This window comes from Haemaphysalis longicornis, unplaced genomic scaffold, assembly GCF_048455015.1.
Source record: "Haemaphysalis longicornis isolate Haplotype H1 unplaced genomic scaffold, Haemaphysalis longicornis Haplotype H1 scaffold_12, whole genome shotgun sequence".
NCBI lineage: Eukaryota > Metazoa > Arthropoda > Arachnida > Ixodida > Ixodidae > Haemaphysalis > Haemaphysalis longicornis.
Window position 1 is genome coordinate 55,528,366 of NW_027526225.1, and position 27,453 is coordinate 55,555,818.

A 27,453-nucleotide genomic window follows, 5' to 3' on the forward strand; every position below is an offset into this window, starting at 1 on the left:
CCCTCATGCAGGACCGCAACCGCACAGATGCCCTCGGGTGTGGGCCCCGCTGCGTCTACATAATACACGCCTTTACGGGTGCCATATTGTTTTGTTATGGCTGTTGCTCGGGCTTGCCTTCTTCCTGAGTTTCGGTCAGGATGCATATTACGGGGCAGAGGTTTAACGATTAGTTTGCGGCGCCAAAGGGGAGGGATGTCCGCTCTGTCTTCAGTGGTAGGGGGTAGAGCGATGCGGAGATCTTCAAGGACCTGCCTGCCAGTACTTGTCATTGACAGTCGCATGATTTGACTCGTGTACTGAGCCTCTATGAGCTCAGTGATGGTATTATGCATCCCTAACTGTGTTAACCGTTCGGTGGACGTTTTAGAAGGGAGTAATAACAAAGGCAATAACGCCATTACCCTTAAAAAACTTCAGTCCACGTATGAACAAATCAGCCGCATTATCGGTCAAGTATCAGGCAAACACGGGGGTCTCCAGGAATGCGAAACGCTCCGCCTAGTGCAGGCCTTCGTCATCAGCCGCATAACATATGCAGTGCCCTATCTCAAAGTACGACAAAACGATCTTAAGAAACTTGACAATATGGTCAGGTCAGTTGTTAAGAGTGCGTGATGAACGAGAAAGTTCAGAGACAACTGGCGACAGCCGGCCGCACGTTTCCCATGGTTCCTGGACTGCACGAGATCCGGACACAGGCAGAATGCACGACGGCGCGCACATGAACGAGACGACGTATGCAAAATTGTGATTGCGTGCTCACCGGACCTCTCCCAGGTAATCGCCACGATTACGGAAACGCATCGAAGGTCAGTGCATTTCTGGCGAGATAACGAACACACGTTGCTCTGCTACATCGCCTACGAGCTACATCGCCCACGCGCAGGTCATTCCAGCAACGAGCAACGAGACGCGCAACGTACGCAGCGTGCACGAGCCAGAAGGCACCACGTTCCTGGCACCCGCTATTCCGGTACAGACGTACACGAACGGAACGCTGAGAGCACGGAACGCAACGGAGCCAGTACGTACATTTTTCGCTCGTGCTGTCCCGGCGCCGGTCCACGCAACTAACGACATCACATCCGAATTGGTGGATATGGCCACGACAAGCGAGCAAGACGCACGGCGGCCGAAATGCACCATACGTGGCGAACAACCGCACAGCAATTATAGGGGAGTTTCCTAGATAAAACGATACGCACAGCGCACGAAACGCACCAGAGGCGCCGAACGACATCCAACTTGAACCAGTGGAGCTGACCACGGCGAACGAAATGCACAGCGCACGGAACGCAAGCCAGCACACACGGAGGAAACTACTATTCGCGACATCCTCCGCTCCCACTGCTGCTATGCGGACTTGGCCAGCGAATGTTACAACCGCAGAAATCACCGGCCACAAGCAACAATAGACCCAGCGCACGCAGTTCAACCCTACCGGAACGTACGATCTCTCCACACCCGCTGCTCCAGCCCGATGTCCAGCGGACGAACGACATAACACTCGTGCAGGTAGGTCCGTCAACGAGCAACGGCTCGGCCAGCGCATGCGGCATGTCCGAGCTAGAACGAACAAGGTTCCCGGCACCCACGCTCCGACCGAGACTCCCACGGCAAACACCATTTCGTACAAGAGGACGCAACCGCGAGCAAGCGGACTCGGGACGAACGGAGCCTGCTTGTATGGGAGAGATGGCGATTAAAGCATTCTCGAAACAACGGGCAAAAGACGAGGGCTTGAGCGACGACACGGACACGGCAAGAACGCAAACAAATGAACCCGATCCAGACGAAGGCATCGAATGCCTAACGATGAAGTCACGCTTGCGACGCAAGGAATATGGGACCGAATGGACGGCATGAACCACGCCTGGTTCCCCACCACAACGGTTTCACTTCCGAAACAACCACTGCGACTACGAGCGCGGAGCCGCAACGACCTTGACCGATCAGCCATGCCACCCTACGAAAACGCCACGCTACCGCACACTAAACGAAAAGCCAAACGGCTCCCGCACCATACGCAACGCACACGACAATTCAAGCAACGTCCTCAACGCGCCGAACTATGCCATCCCTACACAATGCAGCTCGCCACCGGACAAACCGGACGTCTACGCCCCCACATGCATCAAGCACGCGACGAGCTACACGAACACAACCGCCGACGAAAGCGGTGCGGCTAACGCAACGCCGTAAACACTGTCAAGTTCAGGTCTGACGAAGGCAATCCCACGGCACACACACAATAAAATCAAGCAGATTGGAAATTCACCGAAACTCAACGAGACGAACACCCTCGTAACGAAGTTTCTAGTCTCCGGAACAATAAAAAACAAACGCCAACATCGAGCATCTGTGAATGAGCGGACAGTGATCTGGATACGAACGGACGTCAAACTACGCGAACGTTTCATTGTGCCTGCGGGCAGGCACAATTCAGATTTGGAGCACGATTACGAGAGTATCAGCGCGCTCGGAAACGAAAACGGACGACAAAAGCTGCCACCCGAAGACACGCACAAAACCGCAGTTTATGGCCATGGCCGCACCGACAAGTCCCGAGCTCCCCTGAGCCCAACCCAGCCTAGACTTCGTTGTTTTATTACTGAAACAAGAGGAGACGCCAGACGCAACGCGAGTGCTTACGTTCCGTTTCGCTCTTTCACATCTACGTGCCTTCGCGCAGTAAGTCGCGCTACGACAGTGCACCGCGTCAGACGTTTTCTTCCTCTGTCCTGATATATATGTAACCTGTGTTTTTCTAATCAATTAAACATTTTATTTTTTCTATTTATTCTTCCATTCGAGATACGACCTAGCTAACAGTGCAGATAAGTTGATTATTCGTGAGTAATGCAAATTGAATACTCATGAGTACAGATTGAGCACTCATGAGTGCAGAATGAGTAGTACTCGTGAGCGTATAATGAGTAGTACTTATGAGTACAGAAGATTGAGTACTCATGAGTACAGATTGAGCATGAATACTCGTGAGGACAAATGAGTTTGAGTACAAGTTAGTATGATTACAAATGAGTATTTGATGAGTGAGTACGAGTGATTTTGTCAACAGACGAGCTTTTTGAGTCTGAGTATGATTGAGTACAGCGTGAATGAAAAAAATTGTGATTGAGTTTGAGTGAGTTCTTTCTGTTTTGCAGACCTATGATTCCGGCCATGTAGGTCCGGCCATGTTACGTGTCACATCTAGCTCCGAAATCCTGCTGTCGTGTCCACTTTGAGCGCTGCGAAATGCGGCGACGTTGAGTCCCTCGCTCGCGTGCCGGCAGTATCAATTTCCCATCAGCGGGCCAAATCGTCAAACGATACGCTTGAAACACGAGAGAAGGCGGGGTGCCGCATGGGTATAATTTGTCTTCCCTTTTGCTGGCTCGTACATGCATAAACTTGTAGCCTCTTCGCAAGTGCCCCACACCCACACACGCACCCCCAATACCCGATGCGCTCCAGGCGATGCGAACCGATCTCCAAGCCCAATTCGCGGCCACCATACAAAAACTGCAGGCAGACGTCGACGAGCTCCGTCAACAACACACACGAGCCTTACAGCACTACACCGCCACCATTGATGAAATCCGGAGCCAGCTGCGGACGCATCACGAGTCCCTTCAGAACGAACTCCGAACCCTCGTAACTGATGCCATCCGCGAGGTGCTCAAACAAGTTCAACCCCAGCCGATTCTCCCACTTACTCTGCCCGCAGACACGCATGGAGGAGACAGAGACCACCGAGACTTACGCCGCGTCCACCCCTGCCTCACACCCACGACGGATCGTCCCGGCAATGCTCTAAACTACGCCCAGCCACCCCCTCAACACGGCTAGCAAGTCGAGACCACCAAAGCCACACACCCGTCATACGCCCGAACCCCTGCGCATTTGGCAATGGAATTGTAGGGGCTACCGCCGCAAGAAAGGGGCACTTTTGCAATATATAGCCACGCACTCAAATTCGCCGGACGTAATTGCTCTTCAAGAAGTCAGATGCGATCCCACCCTACCAGGCTACTCTCCGTACTCGAACTCCAGAAATGACGACCAGGCGCCTCTAGTGACGACATTTGTAGACAAGAGGATTGCAGTCATTGATCACTCTCCAAGCAGTCCCCATCACATCCCGCACGTATTACTAGAAATCATCCCGAATACCTCCAAGCAAACAAGTGTATACGTCCTCAACATTTACAGTACGCCCCAGGCCAGACGAGACACATTTGACCACCTCTTCGACAGCACACTCTCTTTAGCAAAACGGACCAACAGCCCCGTGCTTATAGTGGGCGACTTCAACGCGGCACACCCTACTTGGGGCTACATGACAGAAACTCCCAAGGGACGAAAGCTAGCCCTGACAATAGCCAGGTGCCACCTTACGGTTCTTACAGAACCTGGCCAGCCCACTCGCGTGGGTAACAGCGTTACACGGGATACATGTCCGGACCTCACTCTAACCCGTGGCCTCAGCAACCACAGGTGGTCTAACCTTGGGGAGACACTCGGCAGTGATCACTGCATCCTCTTCACTGAGATAGCGGACTTCGGCGCCAAGGTTTCCAACCGATCGGTCGCAATCACCGACTGGGTCGCCTTCCGCAAGCGTCGTGCCCAACCGAGTGGCGATAGCTCACCCGACACTGACTCTACGTCAACTACTGGAGACCCCGAGCAATCGCCTCTTCCTTCCCTCCCAGAGTGGATTAAACAAATTCAAAGTGATCTGGCAGACACTACTAGAACCGTACAAACAACAGCTCACATGCCAGACGTGGACAGCCACCTTCTTCATATTTTGGATGCCCGCCGTAGCCTCAGCAAACGATGGCGAGGGCAAAGGCACAATCGGAAACTTCGTAAACGGATCGCCTTGCTCACCGCCGAAGCCGAACGCTACGCAGCAGAGTTGACACGGGCCAACTGGCAAAATTTCTGCAACCAGCTACAAGGAACACTTGGAACAGCAAAGACATGGTCGCTGCTACGCAGTCTCCTCGACCCCAAGCAGACCAAAACAGAAACCACCAAAGCCATCCGTACATTACTCCACAGGGAAAAACCTTGACAAAGATACCCTTCTCGCTACACTGAAACATGCTATATCAGCGTCGGTCCCCGCCCCCAGTATCGGCCTTACCCAGACACCTCTGACACGAATGTCCTGCTCGATGCTGACATCACAGAGGCAGAAGTGAGAGCGGCCCTTCAACACCTCTCAAAAAGCACCGCACCGGGAGCGGACGGCATCCAATATAAGTTACTTCGCAACCTGGACGACCACGCCATAACCCAGTTGACGGCTTACTACAACGATGCGTGGCGCAAGGGCACTCTACCACAGTAATGGAAGCACGCGGACATCATCCTGATACCCAAACCGGGCAAACCTCTTTCATTTGGCAACCTCCGCCCCATCTCACTTACTTCGTGTCTGGGCAAGCTTCTCGAACATATAATTCTTGCTAGGCTGCAACCACATCTCGAAGCCACCCACTTTTTCCCCGACACAATGTTCGGTTTTCGCTCCCACCTGGCCACACAGGATGTGCTCCTCCAACTCAAGCACGACATCCTGGATCATCCCAACAGAGCCCAAACACGCGCCGTCCTGACACTCGACCTAAAAGGTGCGTTTGATAACGTCGCACACGACCTCATTCTTGACAATCTGGCATCATCAAATTGTGGAGAACGCACATACAATTACGTCAGAGCCTTTCTGGCCGATAGGACAGCCACCATAGGGTTAGGTGAGCACCGCTCACCACCCTTTCAACTGACTGGAAGAGGAACGCCCCAGGGCTCAGTTCTATCCCCGATACTCTTCAATGTGGCCATGGCTAAGCTGCCTCCTCTACTCAACGCAATTCCGGGGCTTCGCCACGCGCTGTACGCGGACGATGTGACCATGTGGGCAACACGCGGATCGGACGGCCAAATACAAGACGCCCTGCAAGAGGCAGCAGATGTAGTTCTGAACTAGCAGCAGATGTAGTTCTGAACTATGCCTCTCTGGGGGGCCTGTCTTGCGCAGCGGAGAAGTCCGGCCTTCTTGTGTTGCCTCCCCGTATGCGACCAGTAACCAAGCCAGAAATATCCGTTTACCTTACCAGTAATTTGATCCCGTGCGTCACCCGAGTCCGAGTCCTAGGACTCCATCTACAGTCTAACGGCCGCGCCACGCACACAGTTCACCTCCTCAAAACTCAAATCACGCAAATCACGCACATGATCCGTCGTATCTCCAACAGACGCGCCGGCCTCAAGGAAGCAGACACCCTCCGCATAGTTCATTCCTTACTCATCAGCCGCCTTGCCTACCACGTCCCCTTTCACAATTTGCTGCGCTCCGAACTCCAGCGCCTCAACACTGCCTTACGGACGGGAATCAAAGCAGCCCTGGGACTTCCCCCCTACACTTCTACACAGCGTCTCCTTCAATTGGGTGTCCACAACACGATAGAGGAAATTATTGAGGCACAACGAGCTGGTCAGCTTATCCGCCTTAGCACCACCCGCACCGGTCGTCACGTGCTCGCCAGCCTGGGATACCCCGAGCCGTCGTCACCTCTCCCACCAAACCCTGTGGCTCTCGCCCCTGTCCTTCGTGCACGTTTACAAGTTGCCCCGCTCCCCAAGAACATGCACGCGGAAACCAACCAGGGCCGACGCCGCGCCCGAGTCGAAGCGCTAGCCCGCCGGTACGGTCAGGACCCACATGTGATTTACACCGACGCAGCCAGTTATCCAGCCAACCCCAACGCTAAAGTGGCAGTGGCCTCTGCAGTTGCTGGCAATGCGCAAACAACTTGCTCTCTACGCACCGATTCCATCAGGGTGGCCGAGGAGACAGCCATAGCATTGGCTGTGTCCCACATCACCACCGCTCGACCCGCGGAAGCTGACGACGACGAAACCTGGGCAATTATAACAGACTCGCAAGCCGCCTGCCGGGCATATTCTTCTGGAATCCTCTCCATCCAAGCAAACAACATTCTTCGACACTCCGATCCATCCAAGCTTCCCGTCATTCGTATCGTCTGGACCCCTGGCCATGCCTCCCTTCCTGGAAATGAGCACGCACACGCGCTCGCCCGAGAAATGACCCACCGGGCGTCAGAGGAAGCGGACAGACAGATCCGGGGTGGCTCCAAGACATCAGCTTCCATCACCCCATCCCACGAACCTCTCAACTATACACTCACACTCGCCTACTACCGCACACAAAGAAAAACACTACCTCCACCCCACCACTCCCTGTCCCGCGCCGACGCCACGTCATGGCGGCAGCTCCAGACACACACGTTCCCAAACTTACACCACAAACACCTCTTCTACCCCACCCAATACGCTGGCAACTGCCCGGCTTGCCAGAGCCCCACTCCCACCCTCTACCACTCTGTATGGGAGTGTCCGCGTCCACCAGACGGGCTCACCCCTATACGCATCCCCACCCTCTCCTCTTGGGAGGCTGCTCTGTCCAGCACTGCCCCGCAAGACCAACAACGGCTGATCGAGCGGGCCCGCCGGATAGCGTCCGCCATTGGAGTCCTGGACTGAGGACCCCACTCATAGAGGCTGCTATTCGGCTAACAAATGATCAATAAATGTTTTCACCACCACCATTCCTCAGGGTCACAATGTAGCAATGCCCGCGGGGATCCAGCCTCGCGCAGAGTAAGATCTACAGTACCGAAATTCGATAAGTGCCCGTTATCACTTTAAGTGGCGTTTTTGTGTGGCTGGTTTCCGTCCAGCTTACTAGCTAGAGGGCCATAAACGTACCGCTAGCCTCTGTTTTTACTTACCTGACCGTAACGGTTCATCTGACCCCATACGTAGCATGAAACTGAGTGCTCTGGAAGGTCACCCTATAATCGTACAACTGCCTGTAATAGGTGATGGGCTGGCATACGCGTGATGGGGAGGGGGGGGGGATACAGTGTAACGTTTATGTGTGTTCATCGAAGAGACATATGTGACTTAAGGAGGCCATAGAAACAGCATGCCTCCTTGTTTTATTTCGAACCACCAGCTTTTGGTAACTGGGCTAACTAACTCCATCCTGACCTGGAAAGACGTTTTCACACGCACAAAAAACATTACAAAAACAATTCTTTAAAATTTCCCGCTACGCAACGTCAGCCAGCGACGTTATTAGTGAAGTACGAAACATTATCTATAAATTCCCTAGGTGGAATTCCGCCTGACAAACTCATCTCCGCACATTCACCGCACGTATGTTTGCCTTGGAGGCCCCTCGGAATAAGCATTTCTATCGTGCGACCATGCCAGCGGCGCTGTGATTGGTGCAGCCGAAAGGATGACCAAACTGCGCATGCGCAGCATAATTCTGGAAATTGTCGCATATTATCGATGATTTATTAAATTAAGAGGTTTACGTTCACGCATGACTACGGCTTTTTTTTTTTTTCTTAGTACGGCCTCGCCGCGGAACATTGCCGACTCACGGAACGCTTCCATGGGATAGCGGCATCATGATTGGCGCAGCCGACAGGGCGACCGAACTGCGCGTGCCTTGCGCAGTCTAAGAAATTCTTGTATTTTATTGGTGTTTCTAAAAATGGCGTGGTGTGTAGCCACGAATGGCTATACCCCTTTTTAAAGGGACTCTGCAACGCTTCCAATAAACAATTTCACTCTTCCGTTCGCGTCTAGAAGCACTGGGAAAGCTGGAGTTATTTCCAGCACGGAGCGGCACTGCGTGACTCGCTCGTCGCAGCAGATCCGTTTTTCGTTTCTGCTTTGCTTTACTGGCTTTCTTTTTAAAGTCGCCATTGAATGCGAACTGAAAAAAAAAAAAAAAAAGCCGGCCAACAGCCACTACTCGGCTGGATTGACGTAATTTCAGCGGTCGAAGAACGCCAAGAACGGGAATCAGAGAAAATTTTCTTGAGCAAGTTTCTAAGTATATATCTGATGGGCACAAAGCAGTAGTTCTTGGTGGAGGTACGTTGTGACCCCTTTATCTAAGTACTGGATTCGTTTGTCTACTATGTTCTGAAAGCGTTTAAGATTTAGAAAACGTTTAAAATGGTTTTGCAGGGTCCCTTTAAGCGAGGCTTTGCCACGGAACTTGGTGGACACGCGGGACGTTCCTACGCGCTGCACTGACACGGTGAAGCACCGAGATCGTCTCGCTCATAGTATACTACACGCAAATGACAACGGAGAACCATTTGGGAAGCTTGATAGCGTCCATGAGAGCCCGCGCGTGGCGGGGAGCAAATCCTGTTTTCGGAGCTTTCAAAAGCGTTTATTCAGCTTTATCAGCGGGTCTTCCTTTGACTTTTGCTCGAAAACGGACCGAGTTTCAGCGTTACCTAACTTCATGGCCGATGAGCTTACGTGCCTAAAGATTTAGTATGTAACGTGCCTGCCCCGCAGAGCAACGCCAAACCCGTCGTCAAACGTTGTGTCTGTAACATCTAACGGTGCATCCGTTGATATCGTCGTTGAGCGTTGCCAACTTCTTTTTATGTTTAGCGTTCTCTTCATTGATTTATGTTCGGATTTTGTTTTTACTGCCTGTAGCGCTCAAAAGCTACTTTGAGGTGAGGTCACCGATACGTGCGCCCAACTTTCTCGTTTCCATCGTGTGCTCGTCAAGACGGCCAATCTTCCCAGCAAGAGCCTGGACTAAACACACCTCTCACCAGCAGAGCGCCTAGAAATCGCGCTTGCTGTTTCAGTAAAGTTCAATCAATCAATCAATCAATCAATCAATCAATCAATCAATCAATCAATCAATCAATCAATCAATCAATCAATCAATCAATCAATCAATCAATCAATCAATCAATCAATCAATCAATCAATCAATCAATCAATCAATCAATCAATCAATCAATCAATCAATCAATCAATCAATCAATTGTCCCTCTCGTTGACCCGTTCGCCTTTTTCTTTTTTGTTTCCCCTCTGCAGTGCCGGTGAGCGTGGAGGTTTCGCAGAGCGTGGTCGAGGCAACGGTCAACTCCACGGTGACGCTGTCATGCCTGGCCACGGGTCACCCCAAGGTCACCAAGCTCACCTGGGCCCGGGACTCGGAGGGCGACGACCAGGAGGACCCGGACGACCCCGCGCACGCCAGCAACGCCACGAGCTCGGAGGATGCACCGGCCGCTGGTGCTCGCCATCTGTCGAGGACAAACGTTACTCAGGTCAGCATGGTATTACGGGCTTACTCAGGTCAGCACGGTACTACTCTACACCTCGATGAGTACGTCGGGACCATCACCGTTGAAGGGCTCGTGAAGCCAGCGTCTGTTGTCTGAAAGAACTATTATTTGATAACTCTCTGACCGCCTGTCCAGCCCTTAAAAACATTGCCATTGTACACGCAAAATCACAAATATTAAAAAGTTTTCAAGTCTCGCGCTACACAACGTCAGCACTGACGTCATTGGGGACGTCGCTATTCAGGTTTGTAAGTAGTGCACGCTAACTACACACCTAGCTGAATACGGCGTGACCGTCACCGTTTCAGGGGCCGGGGAAGCCAACGCAGATCCTCCTTTTACCTAAAAAGACTAGCCTTTGATAATTCGCTAAACCCAGTTCCGTCCCCGAAAAACGTTGCTTTTGTACCCGCAAGAAGAAATCACAAACATGGGCAAGTTTTCAGATTTGCCGCTACACAGGGACGTGATTGGTCTGGTACCAAAACAGAGTAATGTTAAGGGGGCCATGAAGACAAAATACAAGTTTGGTTCATTAGAAAGGCTGCTTTGTCCTAATAAAAATGATACTGATTTCATCGCAGACTTCGAAAAAATAACGGAGATATTAAAGAAAACGTGTGGAGCTGTGGCGACTCCCTAGCCAGTTTGCCGCAACTTTTCTATGACGTCACAGAATCTTGTTTGGGCGATTGATGGCGGCCGAACTAATCAATCGCCAGGACACATGACTGGACGATTGTAGTGGGGCCGCTAGTTCTGTTTGATCGAATCACTTGAATGCTAACGTGCACCTAACCCCCTGAAAATTATGTTTTAGTGCTGGCCCATATGACATCACTCGCGCCGATAACACGTCACTGTGGCGCGAAATTTGAAAGTTCTTAAGTATTTCTTGTGTTTTTATCGGTTAAAAAACGTCTTTCGTGGCCGGAATGGAGTTGAGTGAGGGACTGAAGCCTAACTCTTTAATGTTAAACAAAGTTGTATTTTCTCTTCATGGACCCTTTAACTTCATTCTTGCACCCAAATGGTGCAACCAAACGTAGCCACAGGCACCACTACAGTCGCGGGTCCATGTTCGTAGGCGGTAGCTGGAGACGACGACCGTTTCTTCTTCCCCCCTCGCCTTCCCGGCGGCCGCAGGTGTCCGAGGTGCAGTACCGGGCGCAGCTGACGCTTGAGTCCCTCCAGAGGCGGGACAATGGCACCTACGTCTGCTACGCGGGCAACGAGTACAACATGACCATGGCGCTGCAGGATGTACTCGTCCTGGGTGAGCGTCTCCGATTGTCCCTACTCTCGCGCATTCACAGTGGCGTGATCCTTCTGGACGAACGTGCACCTTCCTCTCTCGGATTGTTCCTACTCTCCTGTACGCAGTGTGTGAAGCCGTGTTCACCCGTCTCAAGCTGTCCGTAGTCCGTACTCTCGCATTGACGAGTTTGTGTGCTCATTTACGGGAAGTCACTTTGCTCTCGGATTGCCCATGCTCTCCCGTATGCAGTGTGTGCATCGCCGTGTTCGCACATCGCCGCTCATCGGCGCATGGTTTAAACGGTAGGTTTAAACTACCTGCCCCGGTCACTTTATGTGTGTCCGTTGTCTGCGATGATACTCCACCACAGAGGGGAGAGCTGCGTCAAAAACAGAAGACGGGTGTCTAGCGCGACTTAAATCGTTAACTCCTTAACGTTGACTTCTCCTTTTTTGTTAGAAAGAACAAGTTATTCCCGCGAACAAATTATCGCCGATTATATGAAGAAGTATGATTTGATAAGGGTCTGCTATTTCGCGTTAGCTTTAGTTCAACCAGAAAAAAGAAACATTACAAGGAAACTCCAGGACGTCCGAAGCTTTGGGTGGCCCCACTGTCCGGGTTACATGGTCTCTGATTTTGTATACGATATGCTTTGTCTGCAGTGAAAATGTTAGGTTGCATTATAAGAGTTCGATTTGACTCGCATATAACCTGTCAGTGTTACGACACATGGGCCCAGGTAAATTCGTGAAGAAAAACTAATGATTCGACGAGGAAGTATTCGTTCACATCTAGGATTACTCCGAGGACTAACAGCGTCGATGGCTGAACATACTAGGAGGGAGACTAGGACCAGGTGCGGCGTTCGTCCCAAGAAGCCCGTTTCGAGATCGGGTTGTATCAGGCCGTAGTCTCAACGATATACAAGGAACTGGGGCGCCCGTATTGCCGCACGCCCCTCGCACCCGCTAAACAGGCGAAGTGGCGCTGCGCTAGACGGCTTCACATCTGTCCGGGCATGTCTGCGCTGGCGGCCGCGAATGGTCGTTGTCTTCGGTAGAAATGATGACTGGTACACCAAATCATCGTTTTTCGCTTGTTGCTACTTTTGCTTCCCGCGTGATGGTGGAGCGGAATTTTGTATGGGCGCCGCCTCATCGTCCCAGGCAGTCCGGATGGAAAGTGTTTGGATTTAAATATGCCGCGGTGACGCGTCTCTGTTGAGTCATCTCGTGTTGCTTTCCGAGTGAAGGGGTTTCATGGTGCGCGATCGATTTGAAAATGGCGGAATTCAGGGAATGTTGCGCTGCCGTGGGGCGTGCCTAAATGTAACGGTCGCGGACGCACCGATGTCCATTTTGCCCCTCCTTGCGTCGTCCTAGGCGCTATTCGTGGCCTGCGAAGGGTGCTCTGCCACAACGTCACATAGCGTGAGGAGAAGCCCAGCCTCAGGTCCGCAGGAGGAAGAGTGAGTTGTTTGTTTCATTGATGGCCTGAATCCTGACTCACAAAGACGCTGTTCTTCCCCCGAGTCTTTCCCCACTAGTCAGACGACTCTTAAACACCCTGTTGCATTTCACGCACCACCCTCTGTACTTGTATAATTTTCTAATTATGAAATGCTGGCCAGCGTTCTTGGTTTCTCCTGGAACCCCCCGCGGTGGCTCAGGAACTAAGGCATTGTGCTGCTGAGCTCAACGACGCAGGTTCGATTCCCAGTCGCAACGACCGCTTTTCTGATAGAGGCGAAAAGCGAAAACGCCCGTGTGTTCGAAATTTTAACGCACGTTAAAATCCCCAGGTGGTCAAAATTATTCCGGAAACCCTCCACTACGGCGCGCCTCATCGCCTGTGTAGCGTCGGCGCGTTTAACTCCACAATCAATCAACCAGGTTTTTTTTCCCTAGAGGCTCGATGCAACAGCAATGTAGACATCAAGATTTACTTTGCCTTCATGTGAGTTTTTAGCTGCAATATTAGCAACAGCAATGAAACCTGGAGCAGGAAGGCCAAGTTTACCGCCCACATTAGGATACTTATTCTTATCGGGAGATCTAGATCTATTCTGTCCCACCTTTTGACACTTTCAGCATCAGTGGTCTCTTACGCAGTGGGAAAAAAAGTGACTTTTAAGTCTTTCTTGGGCTAATTATACCCAAAAATTTTGGTCTATCTGTCTGGCTGTCACTCGATTCAGCCTTCTGGCCAAGAGTTATAGAATACTTGAACGAGAGGTTTATACCGGCAAAAGATTTTCGAACCCCTAGATCTGGAAACACACTTCATACTTGGCAACACCGTTCAGGAAAAAGAAAACGTTAGGCACATTTGAGGTAAGACATAAGTGGTATTTGCAGAGTTCTTTTAGTTAAATATACATGGCTGCTTGATTTTTGCGATAGACGCCTTTAAAACAATATTTTAAGGCAAAAAATACTGAGAGCACGCGACGAGTCTGGACTACGTGGCTCGTTTCAAGTTAAACAGTGACAAAAGGTCCCAATAGATGGCGTTCGAGCGCTGGATTGCGCGAAAGTTGAATTGACATTCGCTTATCGCTCCTCAGTGCTTATTGGGGTTGGAGCGAACCGGGGGGGGGGGGGGGGGGAGAGCGCGTGACAGATGGGTGGGGGAGATAATGGAGGCATATACGTGGCAGGGGCGGTGAAAGGCGTCGTCGAAAGACTATCGTATTTTGGGCGATATTTGCGGCAAAGTGAGTAGATACGCGGCCAGTTCCCGCTTTAACTTTACTCACGGCATCTGTGGCTTCGGGCAGGGAATATTAGGGAATCTCTCGAGATCGGCTCTTTAAATTCGTGTCATTTTTATGTTATTCACCTTGTGGTGGACCAAGCGACTAAGCTGGCACGCTGCAAAAATCCACACTCATAGAGTTCTCGGCGCTTTCGCTCGGCGCGCGGAAAAAGTTCGTCCCGAATTCCGGCAAATTTCCGCTCATAAACATTCCCTCTTGCAAACCGAGCTTAACCGCCCAGTGCTCTCTGCATATAGCAGCGCCGACGACCACGGTCGACACTCATTCCTCCCCCTGCAAACATCAAGTTGGGCTTCGCCTCACGGTGTCTGATGTTGCGGCGAAGCACCCTTCGCAGGCAACGAATAGCAAGGAGAGGCAAATAGCGTGCGGAAATCAGTGCGACTGCTACACTTCGGCAGGCTTCTCGGCAACCCCAACATTCCCGGAATGCCGTCGCTTTGGCAGCGTTCGCGCCCCATAAAGCCGACCCACTGCGGCTTCCGGGAGTATGCACCGCCATCTCGACTGCTGCTCAAATCCCAGAACACGCAGACGGCGCCGAAATCCTCCTCCTCTCTCTTCTACGGAAGGAAGGAGAGGGGAAATATTAAGTCACGGTAGCTTCCTCCTACCAGATGGACGAAACGATAACAGCGCTAAAAACAACAGCCAAAACGAAATAGGTACGGGCATGCCAAGCAAGCAGGGAAGTGGCTTAGAGACAGAAGGCAGAGCGGAACAGTGCGAACGGAGACGTGGTCTGGCCGCAAAAGCCACTGAGGAAACGACCTCTTTATGTAACGCGTTGCTGCCCGCTGCTCTTGCGATACGCGGAGCAGTTCCAGCGGATGCTCTGACTCGTCTCCCGGGAGGTGCGGTGGAAATGAGTGGATTAGGCGTAGCCGTCAGTCTGAAAAGAAAGAAAGAAAAGAACGCAGTGCCCTGGGCATCGCGATCCTTTCTTGAGCAACAACGGAAAGGCTCTCTGAGCGGCCTGTTTTATTTCGCTGCAGACGCCGCTGCGTAAAGCGCCCTGGCTTCTGAAGATTGTCAGCTGGTGTGCTCGCGGGCTTTCATGTTCGGTGTATGTCTCAACATGTCGCGCTTAGTGCAGCACTGTGATGTTTGCGAAGAATTTTTATTGTTTCTTGCCCCCCCCCCCCCCCCCCCCCCCCCCCCCTCCCCTTCCCGTCCCCGCTTTTGTTTGCGTCCAAAGGCGTAAGTTCACATTTTCGCTTCAGGTGCTTTGAGCATTGCGACACAGCTTGGGCTGAGGCAGAGTGGGGAACTAGGGTGAAGATGTCGGCGAAATCGCTTCTCCAAATGAGAGCTTTTTGTACCAAAACGTAACCCTTACTTTTGGTTTGCTGTTTTTTTTTTTTCTTTGACTGGGTAGGGGTGTCCTACGGTGAGCCAACTTACAGTTGAGGCTTGCCCGGAGTGTCAGATATCTGTCTCGTCAAGTTTAGGGTCTTCGTTCAACCTGCTTTTGCGGGGTATTTGAAAGTGGTGGCGTCTGAGGGTAAGCGCGCTCTTCGACCGGACGCCGCGTTTTGGACTCGTGTATCGAGGGGCTTACTAGTATCCTGAACTGTTTTTTGAAACGAAGTAGCTTACCAAACAATTGACGCAAGAACGGCGGTGAAAATATCCGGTGAGGAAAAGTTGGCATTTCTCGAATTATTTCTTCGGAAAGCGAAAACTTCCGTGTGTTCGAGATTTCGGCGCACGTTAAAGATCCCCTGAAGGGGGTCAAAATCAATCCAGAGCCCTCCACTACGGCGCGCCTCATCGCCTGCGTTGCGTCGGCGCGTTAAACCTCATAATTGATCAAATCAATTGATCGATTTCTTTATTCTAAGTAGGTGTGTTATCGCGTAAGCTCGTGACATTTTCCTCGGGGAGGGGGTGGTACAAACAGCGATAAAATAACAGACAGGCAGACAGATAGAGAGATAGATGTACAGAGGGGTTATAGATACAGATGCAGATATAATGACGCAGATGGGTAAAAATACAGACATAGATATGTAGATATACAGATAGATAAATATAGACATAGATTTGTAGACATACAGATAGATATAGATGTAGAGAGGCAGGCAGATAGAAAGATAGGTATAGATAGATGTATAGAGATTGGGGGGAGAAATGCAGATAGATAGTTGCATATAGATTGGATTGGAAAACTTTTTTTTATTATTGCGCGTGGAGTGCGACTGGTGGCGGTGGCTGGATATCCTAGTCCGGTAGTCCACACAGATATATGAACATGGATTTAGATATATTTTTAGAGACAGAGAGATAAATATGGATAGATACAGATAGATTATGATTGATGATGATGACTACAATGACGACGACGACGACCATGATGATGATGTCAATTTCAGCCCTTCTGTAAGGTGCGGCTGTGACTTCTCCGTACAGGCCGGGGAACTGCGGGGTTTAATTCTGCGCTCTTCCCCCTTCGTGCCACGCAGAGCCCCCCGAAGTGAACCTGTCGTCGCTGAAGGCCGAGGACGCCCGCACGGCGCGCCTGAGCTGGCGCGTGCGCCACTCGGGCAACCAGCCCGTGTCGCGCTACCACCTGCAGGTGCGGAACTACTCGACCGAGGCCGACTGGCTGGACGTGCACAACGCCGTGCCGCCCAACATGACCTCCTACCTCGTCCACTACCTGGCGCCCGGCGCCACCTACGGCTTCCGCCTCGCCGCCGTCAACTCGGTCGGAAACGGGCCCTGGGAGTCCCGAAACATCACCATGCCGCCCGACGGTATGCGCGCTCCTGTGCTCTCCATTTCAGCTCTTTTTAAGTGCGGAGCACCTTGGGGGCCCGGCTTGTAGTCCTGGCTCGTCTGGACTCCGGCGTAACGGTATCTAGCCACCGTAGTCACGCGTCACGCACCCTGACAGAGGCTTCGAATAGATCACCGCTTCTCCTGGTCTGGATCGAACCTACCCGGGTTTCTGGCGTTACCAAGCCTATGTCTATTCCATGGCGCCACAGAAGCACACATACTCATATGCAAAGGGTTGAAGGTGATCTTTGGGCTGCGCCGTTGCCACGAAACTGCCGTTGCTATGCCGCAAATATAATATGAAATTAGAATATAGCAGAATATAAATATAAGCATGATAAACACGATAAATATAAACACTATAATATAAAATTATCCCAAAATCTTTTTATTGTCCCTTTCAGGGACTGCGGCGCCCTCTCTTGACTACTTTTGCCATCAACGGCAGGCTGATATTGAAACTAGTCAAAAGAGGGCGCCACAGCCCCTCTGGCGAATTACTGCTGCGCAATTGGACAGCTTTTACGTTGAGTGGAACTGCTTTGATATTTTTAAACTGGGGCCCATTGGGGTAAGTGTGTCTCGTTTGATTTTTTTTTCTTATTTCTTATGTTGAACGTGTCCTTGGAATGGGATTCTTAGGGAAGGATCCTCTAGAGCCTGCTCATTAAATAGGGAAATGCACAAGATTTGGATTTGTAAAATTGTGTTTCAGGTGTTAATAAATTAAACTTGCATGGAGTTTTGTTTTGCTTGCCCCGTGATCACCAGATATGGTGAGGGGGGAATACTCAAAACACACATGTATGTAGACAACTAGGCGGGGGATTGGAGATGTGAAAGAGAAATAACTGGTAGCCTTTGGTAGCTCACTCATCTTCATTTCACGCATGAAAGGAATTCATTTAATCGAAAAAAATGCAAGGAGTATTGAAAAACTTTCAAATTTCCTGCTATGGTGAAGTGCCGGGCAGCGGTGACACCATACAGGCCAGCACTAACAACTTTCAGTGCATGAACTACACGTTACCATTCAAGTGATGTGATCAAACAGAGCTAGAGGCCCCACCACAATCGTACAGTCATGTGTCTTAGCGGCGGGTCAGTTTGGCGACCACTAATCGCACCGACAAGAGGCTGTGACGTCAAAGAAAAGTTGCTGGGAAGTGGCGGAGGATTTGCCATTGCATCATGTTTAATATCTTTGTTTGACGTTTGTAATAAAACTGGTGTGATTGTTATCGGGACAGGGTAATCTTTCTAATGAACCAAACTTGCATTCTGTCTTCATTGGCCCCGTTGCCTGTCCCTATCCAGTGCCGCCCAAGATCAGCCAGGTGCACCTGCTGGCCACGACCAACGAGACGCTGGTGTTTGCTTGGCGGAGGCCCAGCCACGACAACGGGGCCAACATCAGCCAGTACAACCTGGAGCTCTTCCGGCCCGGCCAGACCCACCGGAACCAGACGACCCTCTCGGCCGAGCCCCAGAACCGGCTCAAGCACATGTATGTCTATGTGGGCCTCACTCCCGGGGAGCAGTACGTCTTTCAGGTGAGCAGTTGTCATGGCTCTTTTCATCCTTGTTCCGGCTGGCCAACAGTGCCACATACCTGCCAGGTTTTCCGAATTTTCCGGGAGACTCCCGAATTTTCATGGTTTGGTACGATTGTACGACCGAAACAAAAATCTCCCGAAAACGCACCCGCGTTTGGCCAAATCTTTTTCCCCAGTCTGGCCAAAATGTGCGGGCTAGTATACCTGACAATCTAACCCGACACTAATTGGCAACATTATCATTGAAGTGTTAAAAAAGCGTAGTTGGCCATGCGCAGACGGCGAACCTGTTCATCCCATTGTTAGTTTACTGTTTATAGAAACGCAGCGCCGCTGCCGCTTTCGTTTACACACGAGCACGGCTGTTCTGGACGGCCGTTCTGAAGATTTAGCAAGTCTCCAGTGGTGTAGCTTGTTGTTAGTTTAGACGAAATAACAAACAGTTCAGTTCCTGCTGTTTTGTATTGCGCTTGGCAGTACTATTTTCAGGACTTTCTGAAAAGGGCAGCGTCAGCCACGTCGAGCATTTGAGTGGTGTAGCTTGTTGGTAGTTTGGATGAAGAAACAGTTCATTTCCTGCTACTTTGTAAGTAAATAAAAAAATATGTTTAAAGTTACCCATTCTGTTGTTGCTACTACCCCCCCCCCTTCCCCCTTCCCCTTCTCGGTAAGATCTCCCTAATGCCATCTTGGCAAACCTGGCAGGTATGAGTGCCAGGAAGCTTGTTCCTCTTGTGTGGCGCTCTTTGTGTCAGGTGAAATGCGGCTGTCTCATCTTGTCTGAGCGGGAAGTACAGGCCTCATGGTATCCGATTCCCCAATCGCTGAAGCCATCCTGTACTCTCAGTTTCTCCTCCTGCAACATTTTGCAGAGAATAAGTTGCGTTATGTGAACAACCTTAATTTTCCATGTAATCCAGAAAACAGTTTGAGGTTTCTGCTGGTTAGGTACGAAGAAATGGTGCTCTATTTTTTTAAGGAATCATTTTCTGTGTGTTTCCATCTACTCTCTTCAGCAACGAAGCACTGGATTTCACGTACTTTTTTGTGGAGCACACTACACAGGCGTAGGATGAGCTTATCGTAATACTTTGTCTTGGTGCTTATTACTAAACTGTGGCACTCCAACTTCAAAAAATAATGTTACTCCTCAAAAACATTTCATTTGAACATTGTTTGCCAAAAAAGAAAATACAGCGGATCACATGAGACTTTCATTTCATTTTAAATGTCTATACAAAGTAGGATGTGTGCTTATTGTTATTGCAATGTAGTCAGAAGCTAACCAGTGCTTTTAGCCTGCTTTCTGACCTAATATGAGTGTCATTGGAGTCTTTTACATGTGCATGTTCAATCTGTCGAAAAGCGCCCTTAATGTGCTCAATGTGTTTACTCAAACGTCAGATGCGGGCATGCAACGTCATTGGCTGCGGAAACTGGTCTGAGCAACTCGACGTGAGCACAGCTGACGGGAGTAAGTCTCGTTTGTTTGCTCCTCTCAGTAGTTAATTTATGGAGATTGCTAATCACATCAAAGCAATATCAGAGCTATGCAGTGCCAGAAAGGGTGTGCACACATAGATCAGCAAAAATGCCTATCTCCATTATCCTTCTTATCTTATCACTTGTCAATGTCCAATACTTTTTGCCTGAACAGATCAAAAATGCCAATTTCCTGTATCTTTCTTATCTTATCTTTTTATAAAATATGCCAATTATTTATCTGTCTTATCAACCATTTTTTATTGGATGTAATGATCTTTGTTTCTTATACACTGATCAGAAACATGCCAAGATCTCTTATCTCTGTTATCTTATCCTTGTTATAAAACATAAGCCAATCTTTTTACCTTCCTTATCAAATAACTTATCACATGTGGACTTTTTAAATTTCTTATTTTCTTTCCAAACAAATTCTAATCTTGGCTTATCTTCATCAAATGGAGGCTTATCTTATTACACAAAACCGTACCTTTCACCTTTCCTATCAATTGAATGCCAGTGTTGATTACTTTAGGTCTTAGTGAAATACATGCAAGTCTTTTTATCTTATCTTTGTCACCATCAAAAGCTTCTTTTTGTTATGTTATCTGTCTTACCAAACAAATTCCGGTTTCACATCTCGTCTGATCAAACAAATCTCACTCTTACCTTACCCAACAAAGTCCATATTTCTCATCACCTTCTCTATGAAATGAATGACACTTTTTTTTTGTCCTTTTTATCAAACACCTGTAATTCTCCTTATCTTATCTTTCTTACCAAGTAAGTGACCTTCCTTTTGACAGTGGCCGGTGCTCCTCAGAACGTGACGATGCACTGCTTTGCGAACACGGAAATGAATATGACGTACGGTGTCATCACGTGGCACCCCCCTGAGGATGCCCGTGGCACCATCATTGGTTACAAGGTGAGTTGAAGGGCCTCTCTCTGTTGCATGACCTTCTTTTGATCACAGTTTGCATGACTTTTGTCTCCCCCCACAAAGCTGACTGTCATAATTTAGCCCTTTTTGATATTTTCATTTCTGCTGACACAAGCCTGTGCTGAAGCATCAAGCACACACAGCTGTGTAGCTTTCAGTGTCTTAAAAACTGTCTTTTTAGCGTGCTTGTAATTCTGCCTCGTCTCCCTTATTTTTCTGTGTGCACTAGGCTCTCACTTTATAATCATTTTGATGTCTACTTGAGCGCAATTCCTGGGCATGTGGCAACTACAAGCGCATGAAACGCATAAGGGAAATTGTGGTACGAAAAGAGTGGGAGAGGGGGTCATTTTAGGAAAAGTATGTCTCTCTCTCTCTCTCTCTCTCTCTCTCTCTCTCTCTCTCTCTCTCTCTCTCTCTCTCTCTCTCTCTCTCTCTCTCTCTCTCTCTCTCTCTCTCTCTCTCTCTCTCTCTCTCTCTCTCTCTCTGTCTCTCTCTCTCTCTCTTTCTCTCTCTGTGCATTTATGCATGCTTTTATTTGTACATAAGAAAGAATTTCAGGAATGAGAAAAGTGCAGAGCGTTGTAGAAACGAGGAAGGGTGACATCACTTTATTCTCTTCTTGCCCTGCACCCAGGTTCTTCTGGAAGGCAACGCCTTCTTCCGACGGGAGACGGGTGCCTTTGACACCGACCGGCTCAAGGAGGCGCACGAGGTGAACTCGACCACTCTCAAGTACACCATCACCATCAAGGCCAACACCAACTACACGGTGCGCATTTGCACTGTCAACAAGGCCGGCTGCGGAAACCTGAGTGGTGTGACGGCCACCGCAACATGCACCTCTCCGCCCATAGGTACCCACCAGCTACATTTATTTTTTCCGTTCACTTTCTGTGAAACATTTTTGCATGCAACCAAACAAATGGAATTGTTTGATTTATACTGACTGCAGAGCTTTTATTCAGTCCTTTCCTCAAAAATGTTGGATGAAATTGGTAGCCCTGGGGGAAGTATAGAGCACTAATAGAAGCACAAAGCAGTAACTAAGGCATGTTTCTACTGCTCTCGATCTCTTGGTTTTGATTTCCAGCAATGTGGACCTAGTTTTTGCATTGGAGAAATATAGAAACATCCTTTTATGCCAACATTGGGTGCATGTTACAAAGATACCCAGCTAAGTGGCTCCAGTTAACTGAGAGCCATTCATCGCAGTGCATTTCACAATCAAAGTGCAGCCTTAGCACACTAAATTTCAAAATTTAGCAGAACAAGCAGCGTTGCTTGAAAGTTGGGTGTTGAAAGGGGGTTAGCCTGTTTCATAAACTGCAGAGATGTGTTGATTTTTTTGTGAATTTCAAGGAAGCGTGCATCGGATTTATGAAGACATGTGGCCCCAGAAATAAGTTTAATGGATAGTGCACGAACACTCTTGATGGTAAAAGACACAGGCCAAAGTAGAAAACATGTGTAGACAGTGTTCAAGTTCGTGTTCAGGCTGTATCTTGTTTGCGTTGGTGTGTTCTTGCAGTTTAGTTGTGAGAGCCGCATTACCAGAAGAATATCTCGGGTGCTTATGGCAGGCTTATGATTAACCTTCATGTTTGATCATAACATGAAGATTCATATACTAACATCACAACAACGATTTGGCCTTGTATGCTTACAAGGTGCGCAAAACCTGGGCCTATTCATTTTATGGCTGGTTGTAATGCACGCGCATTTGACCTGATTATTGCGACGAGTTTTGGGTCACTCCTCCTCACTTTGCTTTCCTTGCAGGGCCGGCCCAGCTTCCCAAGTTCAACTTGCAGAAAATGGAGCGCGAGAAAAGGCACAGGCAGCTCAAGCTTCATCTCAAGCGTGTCTCCGAGCGAAACGGCAACATTCTGTAAGTGCTGCGAATGGGAGCAGCAAAACATTCGTAGAGACTGCAATGTTCCTATCATAGTGAACATTAGAATTATACTATGGGGTGCGGGCTCTTGGGATTTATCCTTTAGATCCATTGAAAAGCACGTCTTGCATGTCCAAAGATGCCACAATGTTTGTGTGTGCTTCAAAAAACTGTATTTTAGCGCACTTGTGAAAGGCCGGTCCTGTGTATGAAGCTAACCTGAGTGAAAGAATGCCAAGCCAGCAAGAAAGAGGAGAGGGCGCATTTTTCAGCTTGCAGAAACGTTCCCAGCACTGTACTGCCTCGTTCGACTGTCTCTGCTCTCTGCTGTGTGTGGTGAATATGTGTAGTGTGTTGGTGTAGGCATGGATGAAACAGAAGCCATCTGTTGATCATACAGCATAACACCAAGTAAAACCTATTTTACAAGCGAATTCTACGAGCTCAAATCCCCTCTCCCTGCTTTTGATCTGTGCCCTGGGCCGTGTCTTCTATTATCATTGCTTCTTTTTCTGTGTTCCTCTTACCCAGCTGCTATCGGGTGATTGTGGTGAAGCTTGCCCGAGGTGAGACACTGGAGTCACTGCCCAAGGACCAACGGCAGCTGAGCATCACCACTTACCACGAAGTTCACCGTGTGAGCACCAACGGTGCTTACATTGCGGAGGCCATCAGCAGGTAGGGTTGCTTTGAGATGGACAGTGAAGTAGAAACCGCCCCTTGTGGAAGTCTGTTGTCGGCCAAAACTTTCATCTTTATCGTTGTGGTGATCTGAAGCCAAAGTACGTAAATGCCCCGGTGTCCAGAAAGGGACTTAGCAGAGGTCAATCTCGAATTAAAGGTCCGTGAATGCTCCCTAACGCCTGTGAGAGGGTTTATAGGGTCCAAGAAGTGCCTAACGTGGCAGTACAAAAGGTTAAGGCTTTGCTGCAGAGCATATATCTATTTTCTATATTTTTGCTTCCCATAACCCGGAAGTAGCGGCAAAAAAGCCATACAAAGGCAAAAAGCAAGGATGTAAATTCATATTGGCAACATCTGGGTCACGCACAAAAAATTGCTCGTGACAACGTCTGTAAATCACAATGCTAGCTCACCTCTTTCCACTTTTCGTGGGGTCCTGGTGACCCTTCACTACTTCACAAGCTCTGCCAAACATATTTGGGGTGCTAGCCTTACTTTTAGCCTGCTTGAAAAACAGAACTTGCCCATATTTCATTTTTTACTTACTGCAAAGCTGTATACCTCTACCAGCCAAGAAAATTTTCATGTTTGCATCAGCAGAAAACGCCAGGCTTGAATGAAAGAAATTACTGCCACCGCCACGTAAAGAACCTGGACCCAAATATAGAAACACAGCCACAGCCTGTCATCTTACCTACTAAGCTACGCCCACACGAGGAGATTAAGCTACGCCCCCACTAAGCTACCAACTAAGCTACATGCCCACACAAGCACAGGGGTAGAGCTCATTCAAAGCCCTCGTGTAAAGTGCAAACAGCATGATGTATTATAGCGGTGTTCACATGGCTTGGATTGGCGGTGAACGGAACTGCATCTGGGGAGGGGAGGGCGCGGGGAGGGCGCTTTTTGACGGCGACGCATGAAACAAGAATAAGGGAGAGGCAGTGAGAGAGATGGCGCCATAGCCGCGCACGCCACCCTCCTCCTCACCCTTTGCCAGATGCTCCTGTCTGATTTCTTTTTGCCATCGCTGCTGCGTTCAGTCACTCGGTTACACAGACGAAACCCAGGTAACGGCTGCCAGAGTCTCTGGATTCACTCTTGGTAGAACCATGTGTCTGAATTCAAGTGACATCGCATGGGTAATCATTTTGGGTGTTGTGTTGTTTACAGCTTCGCAGTCCAGCCACCTTCACAGCGTGGATTGGAGCCAATTTTTTTTTACCCGCATTTTGGCACCTAGGCCAAAATCGGCCATGCCTTTCAAACAAACATGTTAGTAATAATAGCAACCACTGCTCTAAACGTTGAGGGAGTCTGTAGAGTAGCACAGTACGCATCTGACGTTTGCAGGATTAGGAAGGTTTGACAGCCTTCCAGGCATTCATTGATGTTGCACAGTTGCTAATCTGTCACCAAGCCTGTGCCTCATTGTAGAGCTTAGATGCAAAGTGGCTGGGGATACACAAGGACATGTTAAACAAAACCTTCTAAACTGGTGTGCGCTGGGTTATTTCTATTAGCTTCACATCAATACTGAATCTTGTTTCTTAGTGCACATTGCGTGTGCATCTGTGCAGAGGCACCTCACCTTTCCCGCTCACTCATTGCAGGGGCTAAAATCCAAATCACTACTAATCAGCCTTGTGCAAAATTCTTGCAATCATAGTATACTAGTCATAGTATACTGGCTAACTTATGCAATGCATTTATTGTGACTGTGCTGATGCCCAAACGGTGGCAGGACGTACGTTGCGCCAACGACATCTCCATTTTTGGTAAAACCACAGCCGTCAAAGCTACTTCTTTTTCAAACTATAGGAACTGAAAACAAATACAGCTTTAAACAAACAGTGTTTGTCACAGAGCAAGTTTTTCCTGTACCTTTATCTCTTACCTTTAATGAGATTTCGTCGCATACCACCTGCAACAGAAAGTTCTTGCGTTTGTGAATAAGTTCGCCTCAGTTACTTCATTGATTGGCAGCTTGACATGAATGGTGCCTTGGAAGCAAGGGAAACAAAAGTGCCGAATTTTCTTAGCACTAGTCTTGTCAAGACGTTCCTATATTTCTTGGTTGAAGCGTCGTCACCATATCCTAACTGTGTGTTCTCATCCCTGTTTTTTTTTTTTTTCTTCCAAGTGACGAGTTTGTGGAAGAGGTGATTCTCGGAGATGAACGGAATCACGTTTGCTCCGCCGACTCCGTGCGGAGCACGACGGAGCAGTCGCGGATGATGCGTCGGGCATCCGGGGAGGCGGCCAACATCACCGAGGCGCCGACACCCGCAGTGGAGGTCGAATATGTGCGCGACGGAACGCTCGCGGCCAACACAAATTACACGGGCTTTGTTCAAGTCCACGTCAGAGGGGCCAATGGAAACCTGCTCTCTCAGCAGAGTCCTTACTTTGCCCCTGTGGAAACAGGTATGGGATCATGCTTTGTGTTAACGTTTTAGTTGTGTAGTAAGCATTTCTGTGTGAACAACGAGGAAAGCTGTCCATTCATCTGTAATGCTTGACATGTCACACTTTCGTCATGCGGGAAAATGCCACTAATGAAAAGCCCCAGAGGCTTTACACCTTCTTATACACCTCTTTAGAATTTGTGTTTAGCAGTGAAAGTGGCTAAAAAAAGTTTGGTGTATTGCATATCAGAGCAGCTGATGCATTTATGTGACACGTCCCCCCGACCTCCTGGACCCACGTAGATTCTTAGTATATTAGCAACAGCATGGTCATGTGCTGTTATTGGTGGGCTCCTTAATTGGTTTAAGGGGGGACGCGGGGATCACATTTCGAAAAGTGACCAAAAAATCGTTTTTTCGGAACCCACATTTTCGGATTGCACGTTTTATATTCTATGCGTTCACAAAGTTTCCCCGCCGCAAACGATCGCGAAGTGCGTAAGAAAAATATTTATATCAACTGAGGTGGCAAAATATTTCCTCAAAATGACGAAAACACGGCAATTTTCGCAGCGCTGTATCTCCGGAACGACGCTACCGGGCGCCGCCATCTTGGTCGCGTTAGATCGGCCGACTCTTTAACTTTCGTTTTCCGGTCGCTCCTTTTGTCATCGCTCGCTCACAAACGCACAAACGGCAGAAAGAGAAAGATAGTGAAACGAAGCAACCGATAGATGGTAACACGCGATTGGCTGTCCGGCCGCGTTTTTAGATACGACTCTCCTGATTGGGCGCCGCCATGCCAGCAAAAACATGGCCGCCGGGCTACTGCGCATTTTACGCGCACTGCGCTCCCGATGTTTTCAAGGTTTCCCGGTCGACTCGGTAGCAGTTACTCGTTTTATCTGTTGCGGTACTGAACAGTGACATTACTGTTATCGCGGCGATAATGTTGAGATCGTGCGCCAGATAGGGAAGTGCGCGGCTCGAAAGACGCATCGAAAACGTGCCCGCGACATCGCCGTGGTCTGTCCTTGAGTGGGAAGCGCGGTGCGTGCGCCTACAATTGCGGTTCGTGAAGCGAACTTTTGGACGCATTGTGAGCATTGCGATGTTATAAAACGCTGAGTTATTGCTGTGTTGCACAGCGTGCTTGCGAGCTTCGGGAATGGAATGACCGACTCGCCAGAAGTTGCGGCGCGCGCTGCATTGGCGCGACGTGTTCGGGCAGCGACCGATAGCGGGATCGGTTGCTATTGCACGCGAATAATAATAACTGATGTACGCGAAGTGAAATTTAATGGGAAAAGCTAACTAAGTGACCAACCATATCAAGGTTACCTAAATTACGATCGTGGGGAACGTGCGCGTAGGGGATTGTAAAGCAGGGGGGGGGGGGGGGGGTTGCAATTAACCGTCATCTAGCTTATTTG

The 27,453-nt window shown here is 49.4% G+C and overlaps 1 protein-coding gene across 1 annotated transcript in view; it reads left to right on the top strand.

The window, feature by feature from the left end:
- The window catches only part of Ptp69d (Protein tyrosine phosphatase 69D), a 240,169-nt gene that overhangs the window by 187,530 nt on the left and 25,186 nt on the right, over nucleotides 1-27,453 (top strand). The window contains exons 3-12 of the mRNA XM_077692251.1: nucleotides 9,973-10,208; nucleotides 11,373-11,502; nucleotides 16,732-17,025; nucleotides 18,368-18,603; nucleotides 20,011-20,080; nucleotides 20,895-21,016; nucleotides 21,669-21,888; nucleotides 22,814-22,922; nucleotides 23,460-23,606; nucleotides 25,756-26,039. Coding sequence (XP_077548377.1) covers nucleotides 9,973-10,208; nucleotides 11,373-11,502; nucleotides 16,732-17,025; nucleotides 18,368-18,603; nucleotides 20,011-20,080; nucleotides 20,895-21,016; nucleotides 21,669-21,888; nucleotides 22,814-22,922; nucleotides 23,460-23,606; nucleotides 25,756-26,039 — 1,848 coding nt within the window. The remainder of the gene's footprint in view (nucleotides 1-9,972; nucleotides 10,209-11,372; nucleotides 11,503-16,731; nucleotides 17,026-18,367; nucleotides 18,604-20,010; nucleotides 20,081-20,894; nucleotides 21,017-21,668; nucleotides 21,889-22,813; nucleotides 22,923-23,459; nucleotides 23,607-25,755; nucleotides 26,040-27,453) is intronic.